At 38.9% G+C, this 19,016-nt stretch overlaps 1 protein-coding gene across 1 annotated transcript in view; it reads left to right on the forward strand.

Moving 5' to 3' along the window:
* Positions 1–19,016, forward strand: part of LOC124711295 (integrator complex subunit 2-like) — an 85,297-nt gene that overhangs the window by 21,211 nt on the left and 45,070 nt on the right. The window contains exon 6 of the mRNA XM_047241299.1: positions 10,900–11,069. Within this exon, the coding sequence (XP_047097255.1) occupies positions 10,900–11,069 (170 nt within the window). The remainder of the gene's footprint in view (positions 1–10,899; positions 11,070–19,016) is intronic.

Here is a 19,016-nt window from a genome sequence, read left to right on the forward strand (position 1 = left end):
GCCCTCCAGTACTAAATTGGTGATCCCTTGATGCCTCAGAAAATGTCCTACCAACCAGTCCCTTCTTCTAGTCAAGTTGTGCCACAAACTGCTCTTCTCCGCCACAAACTCCTCTTCTCCCCAATTCTATTCAATGCCTCCTCATTAGTTATGTGATCTACCCATCTAATCTTCAGCATTCTTCTGTAGCAACACATTTCGAAAGCTTCTATTCTCTTCTTGTCCAAACTATTTATCATCCATGTTTCACTTTCATACATGGCTACACTCCATAAAAATACTTTCAGAAAAGACTTCCTGACACTTAAATCAATACTCGATGTTAACAGATTTCTCTTCTTCAGAAACGCTTTCCTTGCCATTGCCAGTCTACATTTTATATTCTCTCTACTTCGACCATCATCAGTTATTTTGCTCCCCAAATAGCAAAACTCCTTTACTACTTTAAGTGTCTCATTTCCTAATCTAATTCCCACAGCATCACCTGACTTAATTCGACTACATTCCATTATCCTCGTTTTGCTTTTGTTGATGTTCATCTTATACCCTCCTTTCAAGACACTGTCCATTCCGTTCAACTGCTCTTCCAAGTCCTTTACATTTACATTTACATTTATGCTCTGCAAGCCACCCAACGGTGTGTAGCGGAGGGCACTTTACGTGCCACTGTCATTACCTCCCTTTTCTGTTCCAGTCGCGTATGGTTCGCGGGAAGAACGACTGTCTGAAAGCCTCCGGCTCACTCGAATCTCTCTTAATTTTACATTCGTGATCTCCTCGGGAGGTATAAGTAGGGGGAAGCAATATATTGAATACCTCATCCAGAAACGCACCCTCTCGAAACCTGGCAAGCAAGCTACACCGCGATGCAGAGCGCCTCTCTTGCAGAGTCTGCTGCTTGAGTTTGCTAAACATCTCCGTAACGCTATCACGGTTACCAAATAACCCTGTGACGAAACGCGCCGCTCTTCTTTGGATCTTCTCTATCTCCTCCGTCAACCCAATCTGGTACGGATCCCACACTGATGAGCAATACTCAATTATAGGTCGAACGAGTGTTTTGTAAGCCACCTCCTTTGTTGATGGACTACATTTTCTAAGGGCTCTCCCAATGAATCTCAACCTGGTACCCGCCTTACTAACAATTAATTTTATATGATCATTCCACTTCAAATCGTTCCGCACGCATACTCCCAGATATTTTACAGAAGTAACTGCTACCAGTGTTTGTTCCACTATCATATAATCATACAATAAAGGATCCTTCTTTCTATGTATTCACAATACATTACATTTGTCTATGTTAAGGGTCAGTTGCCACTCCCTGCACCAAGTGCCTATCCACTGCAGATCTTCCTGCATTTCGCTACAATTTTCTAATGCTGCAACTTCTCTGTATACTACAGCATCATCCGCGAAAAGCCGCATGGAACTTCCGACACTATCTACTAGGTCATTTATATATATTGTGAAAGGCAATGGTCCCATAACACTCCCCTGTGGCACGCCAGAGGTTACTTTAACGCCTGTAGACGTCTCTCCATTGATAACAACATGCTGTGTTCTGTTTGCTAAAAACTCTTCAATCCAGCCACACAGCTGGTCTGATATTCCGTAGGCTCTTACTGTATCAGGCGACAGTGCGGAACTGTATCGAACGCCTTCCGAAAGTCAAGGAAAATAGCATCTACCTGGGAGCCTGTATCTAATATTTTCTGGGTCTCATGAACAAATAAAGCGAGTTGGGTCTCACACGATCGCTGTTTCCAGAATCCATGTTGATTGTTACAGAGTAGATTCAGGGTTTCCAAAAACGACTTGATACGTGAGCAAAAAACATGTTCTAAAATTCTACAACAGATCGACGTCAGAGATATAGGTCTATAGTTTTACGCATCTGCTCGACGGCACTTCTTGAAGACTGGGACTACCTGTGCTCTTTTCCAATCATTTAGAACCTTACGTTCCTCTAGAGACTTGCGGTACACGGCTGTTAGAAGGTGGGCAAGTTCTTTCGCGTACTCTGTGTAGAATCGAATTGGTATCCCATCAGGTCCAGCCTCTGACAGAATTACAATGTCATCGGCGAACCTCAAAGTTTTTAGTTATTCTCCATGGATTTTAATACCTACTCCAAACTCTTCTTTCATTTCCTTTACTGCTTGCTCAATATACAGATTGAATAGCATCGGGGAGAGGCTACAACCCTGTCTCACTCCCTTCCCAACCACTGCTTCCCTTTCATGTCCCTTGACTCTTATAACTGCCATCTGGTTTCCGTACAAATTGTAAATAGCCTTTCGCTCCCTGTATTTTACCCCTGCCACCTTCAGAGTTTGAAAGAGAGTATTCCAGTCAACAATGTCAAAAGCTTTGTCTAAGTCTACAAATGCTTGAAACGTAGGTTTTCCTTTCCTTAATCTTTCTTCTAACATAAGTTGTAAGGTCAGTATTGCCTCAGTTGTTCCAACATTTCTACAGAATCCAAACTGATCTTCCCCAAGGTCGGCTTCTACCAGTTTTTCCATTCATCTGTAAAGAATTCACGTTAGTATTTTGCAGCTGTGACTTATTAAACTGACAGTTCGGTAATTTTCACATCTGTCAACACCTGCTTTCTTTGGGATTGGAATTATTATATTCTTCTTGAAGTCTGAGGGTATTTCGCCTGTCTCATACATCTTGGTCACCAGATGGTAGTTTTTTGTCAGGACTGGCCTTGTTTCGACTTAGGTCTTTCAGTGCTCTGTCAAACTCTTCGCACAGTATCGTATCTCCCATTTCATCTTCACCTACCTGCTCTTCCTTTTCCATAATATTGTCCTCAAGAACATTGCCCCTGTATAGACCCTCTATATACTCCTTCCACCTTTCTGCTTTCCCTTCTTTGCTTAGAACTGGGTTTCCATCTGAGCTCTTGATATTCATGCAAGTGGTTCTCTTTTCTCCAAAGGTCTCTTTAATTTTCCTGTAGGCAGTATCTATTTTACCCCTCATGAGATAAGCCTCTACATCCTTACATTTGTCCTCTAGCCATCCCTGCTTAGCCGTTTTGCACTTCCTGTCGATCTCATTTTTGAGACGTTTGTATTCCTTTTTGCCTGCTTCACTTGCTGCATTTTTGTATTTTCTCCTTTCATCAATTACATTCAGTATCTCTTCTGTTACCCAAGGATTTCTACTAGCCCTTGTCTTTTTAGCTACTTGATCCTCTGCTGCCTTCACTATTTCATTCCTCAAAGCTACCCATTCTTCTTCTATTGTTTTTCTTTCCCCCATTCCTCTCAATTGTTCCTTTATGCTCTCCCTGAAACTCTGTACAACCTCTGGTTCTTTCAGTTTATCCAGGTCCCATCTCCTTAAATTCCCACCTTTTTGCAGTTTCTTCAGTTTTAATCTACAGTTCATAACCAATAGATTGTGGTCAGAGTCCACATCTGCCCCTGGAAATGTCTTACAATTTAAAATCTGGTTCCTAAATCTCTGTCTTACCATTATATAATCTATCTGAAACCTTTTAGTATCTCCAGGGTTCTTCCATGTATACAATCTTCTGTTGTGATTCTTGAACCAAGTGTTAGCTATGATTAAGTTATGCTCTGTGCAAAATTCTACCAGGCGGCTTCCTCTTTCATTTCTGAACTCCAATCCATATTCACCTACTACATTTCCTTCTCTTCCTTTTCCTACTGTCGAATTCCAGTCACCCATGACTATTAAATTTTCATCTCCCTTCACTACCTGAATAATTTCTTTTATCTCATCATACATTTCATCAAGTTCTTCATCATTTGCAGAGCTAGTTGGCATATAAACCTATACTACTGTAGTAGGCGTGGGCTTCGTGTCTATCTTGGCCAGAATAATGCGTTCACTATGCTGTTTGTAGAAGCTTACCCGCATTCCAATTTTTTTATTCATTATTAAACCTACTCCTGCATTACCCCTATTTGATTTTGTATTTATAACCCTGTAGTCAACTGACCAAAAGTCTTGTTCCTCCTGCCATCGAACTTCACTAACTCCCACTATATCTAACTTTAACCTATCCATTTCCCTTTTTAAATTTTCTAACCTACCTGCCCGATTAAGGGATCGGACATTACACGCTCCCATCCGTAGAATGCCAGTTTTCTTTCTCCTGATAACGATGTCCTCTTTGAGTAGTCCCCGCCCGGAGATCTGAATGGGGGACTCTTTTATCCCCGAAATATTTTACCCAAGAGGACGCCATCATCATTTAATCATACAGTAAAGCTGCATTTCCTCAGGAGAAATTATGGCTGTAGTTTCCCCTTGCTTTCAGCCGTTCGCAGTATCAAAACAGCAAGGCTGTTTTGGTTAGTGTTACAGTGCCAGATCAGTCAATCATCCAGACTGTTGCCCCTGCAACTACTGAAAAGGATGTTACCACTCTTCAGGAACCACATGTTTGTCTGGCCTCTCAACATATACCCCTCCGTTGTGGTTGCACCTATGGTACGGCTATCTGTATCATTGAGGCACGCAAGCCTCCCCACCAATGGCAAGGTCCATGGTTTATGGGGGGATAATAATAATAATAATAATAATAATGCTAGTTAATGATAATGCTAATAATAGTAGTAATAATAGTTCAAACAGGAAAACTAAAATGTGAAACAAATGATAGGCTGCAGATGGACGTGAAAGACAAGGAAAGGAAGAATAAGGAGTTGAAGCAGGAGTGTAAGTTGAGAGGCAGGAAATGTAAATACATAAGAATTGGTCTCTCAGGCAAAGATAAGCTTATAGAAGTATAAGGGGAATGCAGGACGAAGATAGAGAAAGAAATACTGTCACAATGCAATCATTTTGCCTGCGGCCATTACTGGAGTAAATAAGTAAATAATCCTTTCTGTTTCCATAGATCATTTGATTTTCTTTTTTACTTTCAACAATATTGCATTTCTGCAATTAAATAAAAGTTTTGATATACACCAGTATATGGGTAATACATTGTGTGATTGATGTTATCAGTGACTTTGTAGGTGACATTAAATTTAACTTGCACTGTTAAACAGTGGAAAGTCCATGATGGAATAACCCTTTTTAAGAAATGTGTTAACAAATATTGACTTCTTTCACTATAATAGCCTCAGAACTTTAGAAAGAGGTTTTATACCCATAAATGGTTTGAAAATATCTACAGATATGACATTCTGAGTAAGACTCAAGTACCGTATTTACTCGAATCTAAGCCGCACTCGAATCTAAGCCACTCATGAAAAATTAGACTGAAAATCAAGGAAAAAAATTTTCCCGGATCTAAGCCGCACCTGAAATTTGAGACTCGAAATTCAAGGGAGAGAAAAGTTTTAGGCCGCACCTCCAAATCGAAACAAAGTTGGTCCATTGTAATATGAGACACAATTTAGGTCGAATGAATGACAATACAGCTACAGTAGTTTGGTTCGAGTCGTAAGCTTAGCAGTTAAGCTTTACCAGGTAGCCATTGCTATGCGTCAGGCCCGTATTTATACGGGTGCCCTTCCTTTCTCATGTGCTTCGTCTGTTTTGAATCGATTGCTTATTTTTCTTTGATCTGATAAGTGCTGTTCTCTTTGTTATAGGTGTTTACGTCACTCTAAGCTGAAAATGCGTTGTTGTACTGTGTCGCATTCTGATAATGTGTGTTTACGACCTGTCACCACTCGGGGCATGGCTTGCTTTTGTGCGCGCTACCGCCGCTTACGGGCGGGGGGAACCAGAGAGAGAGAGAGAGAGAGAGAGAGAGAGAGAGAGAGAGAGAGAGAGGAATTGTCTCATTAGCGAAACAATGGCATGAGACTGCTATTTGTTGTTACTTACACTGCTGCTTTCTTTGATAATGATCAACAAGAACCAAATAATAGACTACGTATGATAGATGTTGTGAACGAGAGTTTAGCTAAAATTTTTCGCCATTTGAAAATCTTTGCAGAACCCTCTTTTGTACATTACATTCTGCACAGAAATTAGAGTCATCTTAGATTTAAAAAACTAGTCAATTGCTGTGCTTCATTTCTGACTGTATCACTATTAGGCATAAGAATAATACGAATATAAACATGACATGATATGTATATTCTTCCGCGTTTGCTGTTGTCTCACACTAGTTTCGAAGTTTATTAGGCAGACAGGATTTAAATGAGATAGCAGCAAACACGAAAGAATGCATGGCAAAATGTTTATATTCATATTATTCTTATGGTGAAGAGAATATTGCACGTGATTCTCAATTCATAAAAGTTCCTATTAGCAACCATCTCTTCTCACAGGTAGGAAAAAATTGAGAACGTAGAGTTGGCCATATTGACAAACATCCCAACCAGTCTTGTCAGTCGGATTTTCATAGTACATTGAAATGCTGCTACATTCGAAGATAAACAACACGGAATTTGTATTTACTTCGTTGGATAAAGTATGAAAATGCACTGGTCGAAACTCGGGGGAAAAAACCTCGTCTTCCACCTTGTTTAAACTTATTTCCTGACTCAGAGGTTTTGGCGCCAGTATTTATCTTTGTGCCTGCAAAATGTGCCTGTGTAGCGCTACATATATTCGACGGCAGAAGTTAGTTGTGGCGCACCTACCAACATTTTTCAGAACTTGCGCTTACTTTGCACTCGATTCTAAGCCGCAGGCGGTTTTTTGGATTACAAAAACCGGAAAAAAAGTGCGGCTTAGATTCGAGTAAATACGGTATGGTTGCAAGAGCAGGTTATGAGTTGTACATGAACAGCTCAATCGATAAGAGCATTGTTTGTGACTGGTAAGGTTCTGGAAGTAAGTTCCAGGCTGGCACACAGTTTTAAACTGCCAGGAAGTTTCAAGGCTCCAGGATGGAATGTAACAATATTATGAAAAGAATAGTTGCTACACACTGTATAGCATAGATGCTGAGTTGCAGGCTGGCACAAAAAAAGACTGTCACAAAATAAGCTGCTTTTGGCCAACAAGGCCTTTGTCAGAAATAGACCACACACACACACACACACACACACACACACACACACAGATGACTACAGTCTGTGGCAGCTGAAGCCAACATTGTGAGCAGCAGCAGTGCATGATAGGGGAGGCAACTGGGTGGGAATAAGGAGGTGGCTGGGGTGGGGTGGAGGAGGAATAGCAATGGTGGATAGTGGGGACTATGTAGGGACGAGTTGGAGAGAGGTTAGGGCAGCTAGATGCAATCGGGAGGTTACATGGGGGGTAGGGGAGATGAGTGGGGGAGGGGGGGGGAAGGTTGCAGAAAAGGAGAGAAGTAAAAAGACTGGTTGTGTTGGTGGAATAGAGGGCTGTATAATGGGAACAGGGAAGGGGCTGGATGGATGTGGACAATGAGTAAAGAAGGTTGAGGCCAAGAGGGTTACAGGAACATAGGATGTATTGCACAGATAATTTCCACCTGTGAAATTCAGAAAAGCCGTTGTTGGTGAGAAGGATCCACATGACACAGGCTGTGAAGCAGTCATTGAAGTAATTAATGAATGTTGTGTTGGACAGTGTGCTCAGCAACAGGGAGCTCCAGGTGTTTCTCGGCCACAGATCGTCGGTTGCCGTTCATGCAGACAGAATGCTTGTTGGTTGTCATGCCTACATAGAATGCAGCACAGTGGTTGCAGCTTAGATTGTAGATCACACAACTGGTTTTACAGGTAGCCGTGCCTTTGATGGGATAGTTGATGTTTGGGACTGGATTGGAGTAGGTGATGGTGATGGGAGGTCTGTTACAAGTGATTAATGTTGCAAGATTGAAGGTTAACATGAAATTCTGGTACATTAACAACCAGTGTAAACGTCAGGATGTGGAATGCAAACATGCAATAATTGTCTTGTCCGGGTGCTAGATGTCAGTTCCAAGCCTGTTGCATTTGGTCAGTCAATACGGGGATGTTAATGCTCTTTGTGGATGATGCTGGAGTTATTGTCAGATTTTGTCCCATATGCGTTCGATCTGAGGTAGATCTGGTGATCGAGCAGGCCAAGGTGATGTAACGACACCCTGTAGAGCATGTTGGGTTACAACAGTGGTATGTGGACAAGTGGTATCCTGTTGGAAAACACTCCCTGGAATGCTGTTCGTGACTGACAGCATGACAGGTCAAGTCATCAAATTGACATACAGATCAGCAGTCAGAGTGTGTGGGATAACCATGAGAGTGCTCCTGCTGTCATATGCATACAATAAGTCTACGTGTTGGTCCAGTGTGTCTAGCACACAGACAGGTTGCTTCTAACTTGACACCACTGAAGTCACAAATGGTGGTGCTTTGGGGTCAGTGGAATGCTTGCTGCAGGACAACTGGCTTGGAGCTGCCCTCGAAGTAACTGATTTGTAACAGTTTGTTGTGTCACTTTGGTGCCAACTGCTGGTCAAATTAGTGCTGCAAATGCAGTATGATGCGCAAGAGTCATAAGTCAAACAAGATGGTCTTCCCCCTTGGTAGTGTCATGTGGTAGTCCAGTGCCTGGTCTTCCTGCAACTGTACATTCTCGTGACCACTGCTGTCGGAAATCTTGTACAGTGGCTACATTGCTGCCAAGTTTTCTGCAGTATCATAGAAGGATCATCGAACTTGTTGTAGCCCTTTTACATGAGCTCATTCAAATTCAGTGAGGTGTTGATAATGTTGTCTTTGTCACCTGAAAGGCATTCTTGACTCGAATCAACTCACCATGTCCAGTCTCAAAGGTAAATAAGGCCTACAACAGTTACAGTGTTTATTTAAAGCAATCGTGATTTGCGTCCTCATAGTGGCACTACTAGCACCATTCTTTAGCAACTGGTATGAAATTTGAACAGACACCATCTTTCAGATGTAGAAACATGCCTACTAACTTTCATTTATGTTGCACAACTCCTTTTTGGTGTTGCAATTTTTTTCACTCACTGTACTTTATTGGTCCTCCCGTCTACAGAGGCAGCGTAGTCCTATGCAGTGGTGTGTGTGTGTGTGTGTGTGTGTGTGTGTGTGTGTGTGTGTGTGTGTGTGATGTGCTAATATGTTACATAACTTACATTTACATACATACATATTTAAATTATGAATTGCTTCCATTCTTGTCTTATAATAATGTTACATTTTAATATTTTTTCCATGGAATGAAAGCAGTGATGCTGTAAATATGCTTTTAATGATTTTCCGAAGGTTTTACTTCTGTGAAGTTGAACATTCGAACATTCAAATTCCCAGATGTACCTATTGATGAGAACTTTAATTGTATAACCCCTCTATTATAAAACTCTCAGAAACTTTAAGTGCACCAACATTTGTTCTGCTTTGTTAGCTTATTTACACATTTTCATTAAATAATTTTATAGGGTAATATCTGGAAGCAATTCAGTACAGTGTATTTATTATACAAAAACATGCTAGAAGGATAATATTTTATGTACAACTGTTAACCCCATATAGCCAACTATTTAAAAACTATACAGGTGAACAGCTGCCGCACAATATGAATAAACAGTGGAAAATCCAGGATGGAATGTAACACTATTATGAGAAGGAAAGTTGTTACTCGCCAGATAGAGGAGATGCCGAGTTGCAGATAGGCACAACGAAAAGACTCTCACAATTATAGCTTTCGGCTGTTAAGGCCTTTGTCAACAATAGACAGACATATGTGTGCATGTGAGCGTGTTTGCACACACACACACACACACACACACATATTCACGCAAACGCTACTCTCACACACATGACTGCAGTCTCAGGCAACAGAAACCACACGGTATGATTACTCCCATGAAAATTGTTGTCAAGAACAGGTCACAATTTAAAAATAATAGTAGCATTCATTAATATAATACTGTAAACAAAATGGCCTCCTTTACCCACAAGTAAAACTTATTCATGTGCAACAGTTAAGAATGTAAGAGCCGTAACATGTGGTCATCTCCTTTGTCAATTAAAGTTACTGATACATAATGAAAACAGTTTTAAAACAAATTGAAATCACTTTTACCTCAAAAGTGTTTCTACTCCAAACATGAATTTAAGTACATAGTCAGTTTAAAAACATGCTAAACCTGAAGGTTGATTTGAATACTGTGATGATTCATTTGGTGTGGTCATATTGAAAGTGGTATACCATTGCCTTCCAGTAAACTTTGAGCTTGCTTATGAAGGCAATTATAGATGGACCTGTGGTCAATCCAAACCAGTTTATAAATTTAAATGTGGATTAAGATTAATGTGAAGCCCAGCCATATAAATGATAGCCATAGTTTCACTAAGAATATTTGCAAGCCATTTGATATCCTCGATACAGAAAAAATGAGGTGTTGCAATTGTGATAAAAGGAACATGCAAATTAACTAAAATAACTAATCTCATTGAATCCATAACCTGGATCTCTGCAACACAGAAGACAATTGAATCTTCTTCTGATCAACAAAGCTGTTGTCAGTCTTGTTTTCTGTCTTTATGAAAAGTGAGCTTGAGCTCTACATGTAACGAAGAAGGCTTTATAATGCATATTTATTCAGAACAGACTCTACACGGAGAAAAATACAGTATTAAGGAACACAAACTTACATTCACATCATAGATCACAGACCTCAGTGCAAAGGAAAACCTACAAACACATGGCAAAAATGAGCATATGTTTTTTGTGTATAATCTTTAGTCTGCAGTTGAATGTTAATGTGATCTTAGATACATTTTAATGGAACAACCGAATTCATCTGTGAAATGCAATTGTCATGAGTAATTTGCTTTTTTGCAAGTAACAACCTAATTCTATTTGTTTGAATGGTTGTTTACATTACCATTGTGTATGAAATGGGTCAGTGAGTGGAACCTTTATGTTTGTCCAACATGTTTGCTTAAAAATTATGTATTTCACTTTTTATCATAAGTTGTAGCTTCAAAATGTTTGTTTCCACAGCGTAAATGGGAATCGCATACAGCATTGCAGTTGCTTCGTGATGAATTGCTTCGTCGTCTTCAGACCATTGTGCTGTTTTCTTTAGACAGCCAGCTGCCAGATTCCTGTGTTGTACAGGCGTCAGCTCTACTAAGATTATACTGTGCATTGCGTGGCATTGCTGCTATAAAGTAAGTATTATTGCAGTTGAACCGTTAGAGGTGTGCATGGGGGCAGCTTTATTGCAAGACCAATCACAATTACCACATTGCTAGATGAACTCAGAATGTGCAAGGATAAACGTGTTTCGGTTCACAATACACATTATTGTTTTACTCATAACTGCTTGTTGTGAATGTTTTAAAGTTGTTTCTCCAAAGATGCTCATCAACCTCTGTAAGAAAATTTAAAAGAGAGAGACTTGAATTGGAATCTAAAGTTCAATTCTTTTATCTTGGCGGCTCGCGCTTGCCCGCCCAGACGCGGGAGATTGCTGCGTTGCCAGTTGCACACGACGCAGGCGCCAAAAGAAGCAGCGCCATAGTATAGCATAGTTCGCAAGCTTGCGTTTAGGGGGGAGCGCGCAGTTCATGAAGTAAAGCCACCAAGGCCGCATTAACCCTTTCGCTGCTACAGAGACGTGCTCCCTGCATTCTGCGCTGTGCGCGATTTTGTCACTGCACTGCTCGCCTGTGCAGACACATCGTGTTCCGACTGCTTTGACACACTTATCATTCGATTCCACAAAAACTATTTGGCCCAAAAATTAGATTTGTATGTGTCTTCTTGACTGATACCTTCCCCCCATAAATGACTTAATTTTGTTTCGATGTTCAACGCAGCTATTATGCAGCGTTAAATATAGTAAACCATTGCACGAAATTTTGAAGAGTTTGCAGAGGTAAAAGTCCATTGAGTATACTTTCCGTATGGTCGATTTTAGTTGCCACAATGTTGAGAATGAAATGTGGACAAGATACCTAAATTTCATATAAAATTACTACTTGTAATGCTGCATAATAACTGCGTTGAACATCGAAACAAAATTAAGTCATTTATGGGGGGAAGGTATCAGTTAAGAAGACGTGTAAAAATCAAATTTTTGGGCCAAATAGGTTTTGTGAAATCGAATGATAAGTGTGTCAAAGCAGTAGGAACACCATGTGTCTGCCCAGGCGAGCAGTACAGTGATGACAAAATCGCGCACAGCGCGGAATGCAGGGAGCACGTGTCTGCAGCAGCGAAAGGGTTAATGAAGAGACAAAGCACTAGAAATTTCAAAAAATTGCATTCAAACAAATACAATTCGTGAAGTAAGGCACTTCGATATTGTTTTTAAATAATGAAAATATTAAGCAGCGCACAAGGTTTGAACTCATAACCTTTCGCCTAGAAGCCCAACACCTTATCCGTTATGCTAACGCAGCTCGTCTGAGCTCAGAACGCCATGAGGACTCTAACACGTCACGCAAAATACTGACAAACACTGTTGGTATGACTATGAATTACTCACGCTTCGTCGAAGTACAATAGGAAATAAACAATTACCGCTGTTCTTTATTGCGAAAAAGCGGTTCGTGAGATTGGTACAAACACCTTTCCTTGCTATCGCCTGAATTAGGAGTCTTATTGCTTGTTTGGTTTAATTAATTAATAGAATATGAAGCAACTGGTATAAAGAATGCTTTTTCCAAACTTTCTATAAAAGAAAGTCTGCTATCAAGACATTGCTTCTGTTCAATTACTTTATTTATGACTGAACGTTTCTAAAACTGAAGACACTCGTCCTGCTATGCACTGCAGTCAGAGATCTGGCAACGTCGTTCTCTGTTCATTGGCTGACTGTGTTTTGTGACGTCAGATGCGCAGAACGAACCTAAACTCGGCCGCCAACATAAATGACGCGCACTTTAGTAGAGCTGGATTTCTGAAACTGGCACATTCCTCTTGTTACGTAAAAAAGTTCATTGTAACTGAAAATATACTGTAATTTGATGTGTGTTTGTTGTAGTTGAGTACAAGTACTGTGTTTCGTATTTTAACTGGAAATATCTCCTATATCTGTATTTACACACTTTTATAAATTTAATCTTACCTTGTTGTAACATGCTGATTTTAAACACACACTATATGACAGTCACAACTGCATTAACAGCAAAAGACTTACTATATTCAGTTATACATCACACATTGTTATGTTTCTAATATTTAAACAACTGAAGATAAAAATCAGTAGAATCTCTAGCTTCTGGTAGTTTAAAAATTAGTTTTTAGGTATATTTCTGTACTAGTAACCTGGAAATAAGATTTGCCGAAGTTGTGACGTAGGCGTAGCATACCTAACAGAAAAGTCTGTATTTTATTGTCCTTTGACATCTGGGAGGGAGAAGACTTAACAATTGCTCATTTCTGTTATTTTCTGACACTGAAGTTTGACGAGCGTATCTCTGATGCTCTTTCACTTGCTGAATAAGTTCATTTGTATCCCTTATATTAATAATACCTGGTAAGCGACCCAGATAGATGAGCAGTTCTTTGGTACAGGAAGAAGTCTTTTATAGAAGTCTTTTTAAGTTCCTGACAGCATATTTTTGAAGTACCCAATCTTTGTTACTTTTGTGTTATTTCATTGCTTTCCAGTGTTATAATGAAAATTAAAATCTAGCCATCAGTTATACCGTATTATATTTATTTGCATCACAGATCACATTATTTACAACATTGGAAAAAATAGTTGCATTAAACCCATTACATCTAATCAACTAAAGAAAAAATAGCTCTGCTACCATAAAATGTTCAAAGTTATTTAAAAGAAAGCATTGACATGTCACTTGAGACATTATGCCACTGACCCATCAACACAAAGCAGCAGCCTGGAGTCTATATTTGAAAATGGAATATAAAGTGCCTTCAGCACAACACTAGACATTACGAAGTGTCCCCATTTCCTTCAGAATATTGCACAACACTAAACATTTGAAAGTGTCCCTATTTCCTTCAGAATATTTATGCAACTGAATACTGTCATTACAAGTAAACTAGGATGGGCTCTTTGGAAGTCAGCATTAACAGACTTCATCATTATCGTCTTATGGTTAAAAGAAGAACCTACTATTGTTGATCTATGACCATATGAGTTATTAGTCTAGTTTGAAGGGGCAACTCTGTGTGTTGCAGTGTTCCTTCCACCTTTGCTTGAAGTATTTGTCCCATTACGTTTATCAAAAGTGTGCTGATTTCATCACCAAAAATTCATTTTGGCACAATAATGAAGGAATCTTCAAAAGCTTTAACCTGGAAAATAGGTAATAGTTTTATCCGGTGACTTCACATTTCCCAGTATTTTTACACAACAAATCATATTAAAGATGGCACAGTTTGGAGAAATCTTTGGTGCAGTGTATCAATTAATCTGTGTGGTTTTGTAGTGCACAAGTATAAATACAAACACCACCAAATACAGCACTTCAGCTTCACAAACATACAAATAACACGCACCTTCTCAGTTTGCGTCCATCATCCAGGCACAGGACATGAGATGTCATGTAAACATTTTTCTGGCAGTAAAGCAGAACACTGAAAATGTTTATTTCAGTGTTTAGTCAATATTATTTTTACTATTTCATGAATGAAGACTGTGGCAACAGCCTGCTCTGTTGCATAGACTGAGATCTAGGTTAGGTTGGAAGATTGTATTTTGGTTATGAATTTTTGAAGCCCGTTAACATAATTTCATGGAGCACAATTAAAATTCTTCTGCTTATCATATGGGAGGGTTGTGATGTTTGCGTACATCACTTGTCCTGTGCTGTAGGTGGCTAATAGAAGCAGAGTGGCAGACACCATGTTGGTTTACATATTTGCAAAACTAAAGGCCGTATTTCATGGTTTTCATATCTGTACTCATCTACTAAGAAAATATTCTCGTTAATTAATGAGCCATATTTACATCACTTTCACATGTAATTGGCTTCTGTATGGAAACGTCTAACATATTCTGGCATGCAGACAGGTATTTTGCAATTGTGGCAATACCAGGTTGTTTCTTTCCTGGCTTTCCAGTAGATTGTTTCATTTTCTCAAGACAACACTTGGAAATACATGTTGGATGCTACTTCACCTTCAGATTTATCTATGAAAAAAGCCAGATTAAGGCAAATAAAGCAGAAATAAATTATAATTGCAGCTGCAGTGTCAGTAGCAACAATATTAGCAAGGAAAAATTGTACTATACTTCAGCTTACCTAAATATGGATCTTCTTCAGACTTTCCCATTCAGATATTTCTCCCTGTGATCCGGAATCATTGAATTCTTCCTGTAGAGGTTCCAAAATGTTATGATCGCTCAACAGATGTGATATATTTGTAACAGAATATAGCAGATTGCAAAATCTAACAAGTACATGCACGAACCTCATGACGGTGCACACGCATTGGCTCACTCAATCAGGATAACAGCTCTTGTGCTCACTACTGTTTCTTTTGAAATAATTTTAGAAATTGACAACAGAAGGCATCAAGTCATGATGTACAGGTTGCAAGATGTCTGTATATGGTTCCCATACAAAATGAGTCCAGTTTTTAGCAATAGGTAGCTCACACTTCAAGAAAACTGTTGCCAAAGATATTGTCAGGTGTGGTTCTGTAGACATGGTGGCTTGGGCACAATCTTTTGGACATGGAATTATGGTGTGAGTTACGCTCAGGGTTGATCACTAAAATGCTAAAAATCTGTCAGAACTGTGTCTTCTTTTGGTACAATTTATTGTGCAGAAGTGTGGGAAATGTAACTTCAAACTGTTACTGGAATGGAATTTATTGGGAGTATGTCTATTTTAGCTTAATGACACATCTAGAGCTACATTATTTACATGGGAAATGAACTGTTATTCTAAGTTTATACATGACTGCTAGAGTTGGAATAATAGGTTAAAATCCAGTGTGAAAATTCAGTAGCTAATTAGTTACCAATATTAGTACTCTGATACCTTCAGGTTTACTACATTTTTACATGGGAATTGTAAAATGCCAAATCTCACAACTCTTCTTCAAAACCACGAATTTCAAATTATGTTGATAAAATCATCTCATTTCACATAATTTTTCTTGTTCTATTTATGTAAAATGTTCCTGTCTGTAGCAGTTGTCAAAAACTAATTGGGCTTGAGGATTTTTAAGCTACCTCTTTCATGAGTGAGTTTCATTTCGTTAGGGTTCTTCCAACACAATTTCAATCTGGTCTCGCACAACTGGTTTTATATGTTCATTACACTTTAGGCCTTTCATACTCTTAGATATTTTTCTATTATTCCAAGAAGAGATGTGCAACATATTACTTCTCATTTTAGTTATTTCCAGTCATGTAATTGTTTAACAGGACTTTCTACCTATTTATATGCAATACATTACTTTTGTTTATGTTTAGGATGAACAACCCGTATCAGGTATTAACCCTCTGCAGGTATTCCTGCATTTTACTACAGTTTACTGGAGTATAGTAGAGTTTTATTGGTCCTGGTAATCATATAGTACACAAATAGTATATTCTGATGTAGGACAAGTCAATGTATAACAAAATATAATATTAAATTTGCATTAATGTCATTGTTTCTACATTCAGTGATCACTGAGTTACAATATACAGAGCAAATATTGTACAAAAATAAAGAGTAGATATTTTAAAGCAGAAAGAGCATGTACTGTACTGGCAGATTAATATTTGTATTACAGTTACATTTACATGGTAAATCATAAAGTTCTAGTAACATTTATACGATACATCACTAATGCAAAGACACAAATCATTAGTGAACTTTCAAGGAACTCGTGGAGGCTGTAGAAGCAGTGATGAGTCAAATATGCCTTAGTAGTTGACTTAAAATTTGCCATGTCATTTATTGATTTAATTTGTGGGGGAAGTTTATTATAAATAACTTTCCCATAATACAGGGTTCCTTTTTTATTTAGGGTGGTGTTGGTGGACTCTAGATGAAAGTCTCCTTTTTGCCTGGTGTTATAGGAGTGGATATTTTCATTTTTCTGGAAGCTAGTGGGATTTTCAATCGAACATTTTTCGCAAACACATGGAAGTGGGAGGACTGCTAGCTTTTAAAAAGAGTGGTCTACAGGTCTTATTCCATTTTACACCTTACATTATTTGTGTAATTCTTTTTTGTAGCCTAAAGAGCTTTTGGCTAAGAGAAGAGTTACCCCAGAAAATAATTCCATTTCCTAAGAACTTAATGTTGTCTACATTCTGAAGCTCTTTGTCAAATATCTGAAGCTGAGCAGTTTGCTCACCTCTTTTCACATTATATAAATTTAGTGCCAATGTCTTACTTGCATTTATTACCAATTTGTTGTGACTGAACCAGTTTTCAATATTTCTCAGTGTCTCTGTTGTAGACTTCTGAAGCATTTCCATTTCTTTCCCATTCACTACCACACTTGTATTGTCAGCAAACTGGATGACATTCCTGCAGAATTTGCTTAGGTCATTCACATATAACAGAAATGTAAGAGGACCTTGTGGCACTCCATATTTAATGGTTTCATAGTTTGAATAGTGTTGAGTGAGTTTGATGAAATTTTGATGTTGCACTTCAACCACTTGTTTTCAACTGCTTAGCTATGACATTATCCAGTTGTTAGATGTTCCTCTAATCCCCATGTTGTCAAGCTTAGGCATAGTTGTTTGTGATCTGATATCAAATGCCTTAGAGAGATCTAGACACATTCCAATGCCATTTTTGCTGTTATCTAGTCTCTGAAGTACTTCACTTAATAGTGCAAAAATTGCTGTGTCAGTTGATCGACCTTTCCTGAAACCATGTTGTGCTGTGGGTGGTATTTTGTGCTCCTCCAGAAAATCTACTACTCTTCTTTGAACAATTTTTTCTATGATTTTTGAGAATACAGATAGTAGAGCACAATGAGCGTGTAGTTAGCCACTACATCCTTCTCAACATTTTTGAATAGTGGTTTGAGCTTAGCTGTTTTTAGGCACAATGGGAAAATTCCAGTTTGAAAGGAACTATTATAAAGGTGAACTAATGGTTCCCTAATGAGATCTCCACATTTTTTAATAAGGCTGCCTGGGATGCCATCTATTCCAGTAGAATGATTCACTTTTAAAGTTCTGATAACTGACAGGACATCTTTCTGGGTAGTTGGAAAGTGAAACAGTGAAGTAGGATTTATGTTGGTATTTACATATGATACTGGGCACTTTGTATTGCAAGGTGTTGTGACGTTTCTCTATACCAAAGCATTTTCTGGAAATTTACCTCGTAGGACTTCAGTGCTATGTGCAAGATTGTTTATGTAAATTGTGAATAATACTGGCCCTATACCACACCCTGGGTGCTCATTTACGCATTGAGACACTGTTACACACACCGAAACTGAGTTTACTGTCCATGTCATTTCAGTAAAGCCAGCCATTACCCATAAAGAGTAGTAGGTACCAGTTCTGTATTGGCCACAATTTCTTGAGGAATTAATGACATGAATGTTCTATACCTTTTGGCCTCCAGTGCTTCACTTTGGAAAATTAAATGTGATACAGTTTCATCTTCCTCGCACCATAGTCCATGCTAAAGTGCTTCTTTGTTAACACCCATTGTGTGCAGGTGAGATCTCCACATTTTTTAATAAGGCTGCCTGGGATGCCATCTATTCCAGTAGTTCCCAGGGCCTGTCATAGCTCTACCATGAGTGTAACCTGTCTCCTGTTCAAGCCCTGGATTGCAGAACTCCTCTTGAAGCATCATTAGCTTGCCATGTTTTTGTTTTTGGATCTGCAGGCTGCCTATTGATCCAGTTACATATTTTTGATTCTTAATTGCGTTAGTGATAGTTAGGGCAGGTTTCGGTACAGCAAATGAAGCCACCGCTCTTTTCCTACCCAGCCAATCAGATTGTTCATTGCCATTAACTCCTGAGTGACTAGGTGCCCACAAAAGGTTTACCTTGTTGCTTCTCTAGTCTCATAAGAGAAATGTGGCATTCCACAATGATCTTTGATCTTGTTGTGGGTACTTCGAGAGAGATTTCAGTGTTGCTAGGCTGTATGAATGAATGCAGATATTGTGATCCATGTAGCACCAACACAGATTCTCTTCCACACACTCTCTGAT

This window comes from Schistocerca piceifrons, chromosome 8, assembly GCF_021461385.2.
Source record: "Schistocerca piceifrons isolate TAMUIC-IGC-003096 chromosome 8, iqSchPice1.1, whole genome shotgun sequence".
Lineage (NCBI taxonomy): Eukaryota > Metazoa > Arthropoda > Insecta > Orthoptera > Acrididae > Schistocerca > Schistocerca piceifrons.